The 7,189-nt window shown below is 42.5% G+C and overlaps 1 protein-coding gene across 2 annotated transcripts; it reads right to left on the bottom strand.

The window, feature by feature from the left end:
* Positions 1 to 1,583: 1,583 nt before the first annotated feature.
* Positions 1,584 to 6,891, bottom strand: LOC103357020 (cdc42 effector protein 3). 2 transcript variants are annotated; one of them, XM_008281390.1, is made up of 2 exons: positions 6,820 to 6,891; positions 1,584 to 5,145 (listed from the first exon to the last, which is right to left on the bottom strand). In XM_008281390.1, the coding sequence occupies exon 2, from the start codon at positions 5,018 to 5,020 to the stop codon at positions 4,400 to 4,402; it is 621 nt and encodes a 206-aa protein (XP_008279612.1). In that variant the 5' UTR covers positions 5,021 to 5,145; positions 6,820 to 6,891; the 3' UTR covers positions 1,584 to 4,399. The 2 variants fall into 2 exon arrangements, with proteins under 2 accessions (XP_008279612.1, XP_008279613.1); XM_008281391.1 differs by lacking the exon at positions 6,820 to 6,891 and adding an exon at positions 6,567 to 6,631.
* Positions 6,892 to 7,189: the final 298 nt, after the last annotated feature.

Raw genomic sequence — 7,189 nt, 5'->3', positions numbered from 1 at the left:
CTTTAATCCAAACACGGCACTCAGAGAGAGTCAGGGTATCCCTACAGGGAGCTCAGAGACACAGATGACTTCAGCCTCAGCCTCAGTTCCATCTCTGCTGGGCTTAATAAATGAATCTGGGGCCAATGTGAGGACTCTAATGGAGTGGGGCTGCCACAAATTCCCCATGAAGACCCCCTTCAGGGTCCAGTGACCTTGAACACTGCTAAGTATCCCGTGGTGTGTTCGATTTTCACTGCTCTCATAGAGAGGTCTGTTGAACTGCTGGCTTTGTTTTTGTTCTGCTTGTCCAGAACGCAGATAGGACATGATTTATAACTGGCCCTGCTGCTTTCACCCAGTTTGTTTCACCATGGATATTAAAGATTTCAAAATAGGGAAAGGGCTGTCTTCTCAATACTGTGCAAAATTGCTCCCCGTGCTCCTTCAGACCCTTCTTTTGGGAAAGGATCTAGTTTAATCTCGAGCTTGTCCTTTGTTGTGTCTTTACCCGTTAACATAATAAGCCGTCATGATGAGAGGCTGGGACGTGGGGAGGTTTAGGAGAGTAGCTTTTTCTCATAAGTGCAAATATGTCTTTTAGCATTGTATTGTACACAGCTTGCAAATCTCAGTCAATCTTGAAGAAATTATGGTGCCTGAAAGAACGCGTTGTAAAATAATAAACGGTTTTATAATAGGGTTTTGTAATAGTATTTCCTAATAATTGTGGCCTGTGTGGTAACAGAAACAGTTTAGGGCACAGATCCTGTACATAATCTTCTGAGAGTTCATCTAAGTAGTTGCTACATCATAAAAGAGAATTTCACATGTGTTGCCGACTATATGGACTCCAGAGCCTGACTAATAATTCATCTAGACTCGGACTGTCATGGATATGGAATTACTATCATACAATCTGCTTTGTCCCTGCCAGACACGATGTTTGTGCCTCCGGAGATATGATGCCATCATTAATCACCGTGTATTGATTCATGGTTTGTTGCGTAGTTGAGCGTAGCGTATCATTTAAAGTGTGTCTATCGTATAGAATTTAAATTTGAGCTTTCTATGCCTGCCTATTCCATCAAGAGCCGGAGAGTCATCGCAGGGTTGTCACGACACAAACCAGATGCAGCAGATTTTGCTATTCTGGGATTGTTTTTCCAGCCTGCTGGCTTGCAAGTGCTTGAAAAGTGCACTCTCACCTAAAATAGCCCCTGTGTCTGGAAGAGATGCACTGTATGTGGCCATGCTGTTGGCATAGTCAACCCTGGTCTGAACCCCTCTCTGAACGGATATTATGACTGTCTAGGAGGGATAACAGCAGCCTTCTGTATTTTGCAATGACCAGATCCAAAAAGAGGAATTATTTACTCAGTGTTTGATATTATTACTGCTTAGTACTTCATTAATCTTGTTTTACTGGATGGAGCAGAGTAGATTGAAGATATATGAGCTCTGGTCGTCTGTTTAGAACCAGATTCTCAAGGAACAGGAGACTGTGCAGTTTATAAAAGAAGATACTCTGGTTTAGAAGAGAATGAAATATTTAGACGTGATTACATTTTCTTTTTAGACACACAATGACTCGTCTGCTATGATTATGGTGTTGTCAAAATTTCAAATTTATTGTGTTATGCTCAAATACACACAATTCATCATGCATATCATAAGAGGCGATAGCGGTTGTGGATTCGCTTGACCCTGAACATTTAGAGCTTCGTATTATGTTCTGACGAGATACAGATACACGATACAGACAGCGTAAACAATATCGGTTTCCCAAAGTCCCCTTTTGTGTTTCAATCTTTTTAAAACCTTGCAGCATATTTCAGTAGCATCAGATTGCACCGGGAGGCACAATTACAGCAGAAGGACACGTCTGTTATTTGCCAAAACAATATTTTTACTGTTTTAGTTACTAACTGACAAAAAATAACTCATAAGAGCTACTCTTCAGTAAGATGACAAGGCTTCTTGGTATTCTGTATGACAGCAAGTTTAGATTTTTGGAGGGAATGAAGTGGTACCAGATGTGACGGGGATACTTCACAGTTCGGCCAGTTTTCACAGTGCGGACAAGATAATTTGTCTTCAATTACAGTCTCTTTCTTCTCACATCAGTCATGCGGCTGAACACTTGTTGAGTTTAAGCTCGTGTGATTCTTCACGTGAAGCTCTGGTGCAGATGATGGAGTCACAGAAGCCAAGGACCCTTGTCTGGTGGAGTACTTTTTTCCACAAAAAGCAGGCAGCAAATTAATTTGGAGAACAGAATGAAGGATGAAGCTTCATAACATGTATTAGAGTTTAGTTTTTGTTATTTTTTAATCAGAGCTGAGTGACACTTCATATACCAACAATTTATGTTCTTCTTGTTCGTTTCATGTTTTTCTAGTTTGAAGCTTTTTGCCCTCAGTAGTTTGCTTTTACAGTGTCTGTCCAAGATTGCGCAATTCTTCTCTCATAATCAAATGCGTTGATTGTTACGGGTCACAGTCCAGTGAAAAGTCTGTGTGGCTGATAAGCTCCTTCCCTGATCCTACAAACTGCTAACACGCCCTGGTTAACTATTGCATGTCACTTCTGTGGGATTCAGGTGTGCCTCAGAACAGTGCAGACCTTATCACTCAAAGTCCACTTTACTGTCGTACAGTATTTGTGCCTGTACATGAAATCCTTCCTGACATGCCCGTCTAATTTAGGCTTGTGTGTTTCCCCACCTTGAAATAATATTGTGCTGCTTGTTGTGTTGGCTTGTCCAAAGCTGTAATTTTATCTAGAAACTGGTAGATACAAGCGACAGACAAGACTTACGGCCTCCACAGTGGCTTTTGACAGTTAAAGAGCCAAGTACATGTCAGTCCATCATGGTGTGTAAACAGTCTTATACAAGCTCTTGTAAAATGTTGACACGAACACTTCTATCCACAAAACCACAAATCTTGGAATTCGAATGATATTTTTCTTTACTTGCCCAAAGTACAAAACGGTACACTTTTCAATGCAAAAAAAAAAAAAAAAAGGCCTCATAATGTGTTATTGTCATAACATATACAACAGAAACAGGGGCAGTGATATCCAGTTTTGATGCCAAAACAGATATACAGTGCAGATGTACCCACAAACATCGCTGTTTCTGTTTGCACATACATGGAATTCTAAATCTATTGCCTGAAGCGGGAAACTTGTGGTTCGTATATTTTGCAGCATGACCCGTGGGGCTCTTAGGAATTTGACTTGCTCTGGGTTTGTCCCACAGCGTATCGTGGCAACCCCCAACTAAGGCACGTACTGAGGCTGTGTCCCGACTCTCCTCTCTAAATTTAAGAACAACAGGCCAGGATTGTCCACAGAAATATCAATGCTGCTCTTTTCTTGTGTGCCACCGTATGCGAGATGCAGCATGTATTTTTTTTTTAACGTGTCAGACGTCTGTTTGGTCAGAAGGTAGTGTTTAAACCCTCATCAGGACTTTTGCTGCAGTAATGGATGTCTCTGGTCCTCCTCCCTCGACACCCCCTACATATGTGGAAGTATCACGTTACCCTTTACCACTTTTCCTTCTCGTGCGCCACTCACCAGAGCATCGGACTCTGATTTGCAGCTAAGAAAACAGCCTGTTCTGCCATTTTTTTTCTCCTTCCTCTGAGGTCTTGGACCTGTGGCCTTGCTTGGTCTGCGGCCCAACCTGCCACCACTGGCTGGCTTTTATTGGAAGCAGAGCTAAGTGTTTGTTTTCACTACATTGTTGGGAATGAGAGATGGGGGGTACCTTGGTCTACCTTTGAGTGGGGCCTCTGGGATGCGTGCGGAGCAAAAATTGCCCTCTGCACACAATAGATTGGCAAGCACACCAAGAGCCAAGACATCACAGCTCGAGGACCTTGGATTCCAGCCGTAGCTTTTCTTTTCTTAAACACAACACTCTTAAGTCTTAACAGCCGTCGTCAGTGCTGTTCTGTGCGGTTTGAAGGATTACAAAAGCAAAAGAGAAATGTAGAAGACGGCAAAAATGTCCAGCTTGGAGTTTGACATCAGACAGAGTTCAATCATTAACTTAAACATTGTCTCTACCTCTGCAAGGGGTGAATACGTGGAGAACATTAACTCTGTGTGGTTGTCCTTTTTCACCTTTTAACGGACCAACGCTTACTTTTTGATGTGCTGTGGACCGCAGTGTTCAATATGCACAACGTCTTGTGCTCTTTAAAAGAGTGAAGTAGTATTTGTCACTGTGCAGTACACTGGCATCATTAATATCCCTAGATTTATTTGAATTTTGACCATCACATTTAGATTATAGTTTGTCCATAAAATCAGGAGTTTGTCCCCAACAGAAGTGTCCAGTTGGATCTCTTCTCCATATTCAAAACCTTAAGTGAAGCCTCAATGTACCTTGTGGCTACTATCTCATCTAATTGTGTCGTTTGTCCATCACCTGGAGAACATCATCCAGGATTGAAGGGCCCAGGTCGAGGCTGAACGAAAAGCCACTTTCCTCGTCTTTCTGCTGTCCGACAGTTTTGTCACAAGTCTCTGTAAACTCTCCATCCCTGTCTGAACTCACGCTGCCCCGTCCACAGCTGAGAGTCTGATTGGGGGCAACGTTAATCCGTCTTTGGCACCCGTCCTCTTTTTCCATCTCTTTCTCTCCGTCATCACTGTCCAGCAGTGGCATTGAACTGCATTTTTTCCTCTTCTGGGAGGTGTTGTGATGATCCACAGACCAGTCGGGGCTCTCCGAACCCTCGCTTTCATCCAGATTCAGACGAGGGGGCTTCGGAGGCGGCGAGCAGGCCATGAAGAGGTTCTGCTCGCTCTGGGAACTCTGTAGAAGCAGGCTGTGGCCCATCTTTAGAAAGGACAGATCTCCAAAGCTGTCTGTATGGGCGTCGTTTCCAATATGAGAGATGTGGCGGAAGTCGGCCAGCGGAAGGCTTATCATGTTGACAGACAGCACCTCCCTCCGCTTGGAGTTCCTGCTGGACCAGCGACCAGACGATTGCTTTCGGTACAACGACGTTCTCAGTGGCATCTTGGCAGATCTGCTTAAATGTTTTTATGTGTTCTTTTCATAAAGTCTTTCTGTTGTTTTCTCACTCTTCCTTTGTTTGGCAGTCAGTCCTTAGGAGGTGGTGAAGCCTAAAAGCATAATGCCATCTGCAACAAAACACAAGAAAAGAGAGATTTATAATTTAACAAATGGTAGTTTGCTACCAAATTTGCTGCGACTGTAAGTTTTAAAACACTGCAGCACATTATCCAGGTTTTCCTCTCGTCCTGCCAGAATACTGAGCAGGTCTGTGCTTGCATTCGCCTTGTAATTTAACACCAGATGCAAGTGTTGGACTCTATCTGTCGGCTTGACGAGAATCGGCAGCCGTTGTTCAGAGATTGCACCTGCTCCGCTTGATTTCAGTTTAATGAAATTCAGCATTATTTGGCAGCAGAGGGATGTTCCAGCAATGCTTTGAAGCTTTCATTTGTAAATATTTACTTATCAAATCCCTGTTTTTTCCCACAAATGCAGGTGTGGTCTGCTGCATATCCTCCCAAGGAAGTCTATTATTCTACTTAAGACTTCCAGTAACAAAGGCAACAAAAATGCTAATCCCCAAACGGGAATCGTTATCCTGTACGCAGTGCGTTGCATCTCTTTAGATTTTGTTTCGGGAAAGCGTAATTTTTTTTCCCTCTTAACTTCTGTCAGATATCGTGATAACAATTTCACTTTTGAACACGTGTTTATGATTTTTGAAGAAATACAAATAACTGGAATGCAGTCAGTTTATTTTGCAAGAGATATGTAGTGGCTCTGTTTGTGGAGGTTATAACGCTCTTCCATAAACAATATCACACTCTAGGCATTACATTTCAAAATAAGTTTATTAAAGTAGTTTGGTAGACGATATAAAAATGAAATTTAATCCCACCAACAAAACTTGAAACCTCTTGGTCGAAATTAAACGATACAATAACAATGAAAGTCGAACTTCATCAAAAATAAACGCTTTTGCCTTTCGTGACCTGCAATCATTTCATTAAGTAAAACAGACCTCAGCTCATCAATGCAGGCACGTCGATTGAATAATCTGCTCAGTGTCTGTGATTTTACAGCCTCCCAACAGCTTTGCCCACATTAGATCTGTGTTCGTGACTTGAAACACTCACTCTGTAAATTTGTAAGCCACTTCTGCAAACAGGTTTTGTTGGCCTGTAAAGGTTTTATCGGCACTTTAGTAGCAGCGGGAGATTGGAGAGCGTGGACATAACAGCATTCCTTTCCAAACATGTCAGTTTGGCCAAGGAGGAGTCTTAGGATTTCAGCCATGAGTCTCAGGAAACACTTCGTGGCCAAGTAAAAACTAAAGAAGCCCGTTAAAACAGATTAGCCAAGAAACACATTTTAAATTGTCTTTCTAAATGTGGCCATTAATGATACACCTTTGAGACAGATAAGGGATCTGTCTAATGAAGCGGGTTAAAAGCAAGTGATTTGTAATTTAGTCTCTTTTCATGCAAGTTAGTTTAGTAGGACAAGTAAATCCAAAATAGAGAAAGGCTAATGATTTAGTTCTTACCTGTCTTACTGAGAAAATACAGGATATGTTAATCCCACACATGCACACCCGTCTCTGTCAGCAAACTAGGCTGTGTCTACCTACGCACCCTGACAAACTCTTCCTTGACATGATGGGGCTTGTCAACTGTTACAGAGAGGTCCTCATTGCACAGCTTAAAACTGTCTCGTCCTCCACGACACAGAAATGGGAAATTTCACATTAAATTGTAGCTTTTTATCTGCAAAGACACTATTGAGAGGCTGTCGCTTACCTTTATCTATACCGCTGCTTCAGTCTGTAGACATGTAATCCGTTTCAGTGTAAACTCCCACTTGTGTTGCAGAACACTCTCCAGGTGTGTTGCTCGTGAAAGTCTTCTGCCGTACTGATAAGCCAGGTGAGGTCAGAGTAAAGGAGTGCTAACACTTCCAGGTAGATCCTTTTTTTCCTCCTCAGGTTTATTTGAAGTCGTCCCACTTCACAATGTTCGTCATTCGTCAGGTGATATCATCCCGTCTGCGGAGTGAGTTGGCCTTGTAGTTGTAGATGTTACACTAAGTCCTACTGGTTGTTTGGCTGCGCCCATCACCTGCGGGTGAGTGGGCACAAAGCAGGAGCGGCTGATTTAATCTCTGTGTTGT

Source organism: Stegastes partitus, unplaced genomic scaffold (assembly GCF_000690725.1).
Source record: "Stegastes partitus isolate 25-593 unplaced genomic scaffold, Stegastes_partitus-1.0.2 Scaffold233, whole genome shotgun sequence".
Lineage (NCBI taxonomy): Eukaryota > Metazoa > Chordata > Actinopteri > Pomacentridae > Stegastes > Stegastes partitus.
Note: the sequence above shows the minus strand (reverse complement) of the source record. Positions and strands in the feature narration are given on the sequence as shown.

Excerpts from the sequence above, each read along its gene's own strand:
- LOC103357020 (XM_008281390.1), bottom strand. The coding sequence starts at position 5,020 with ATGCCACTGAGAACGTCGTTGTACCGAAAGCAATCGTCTGGTCGCTGG.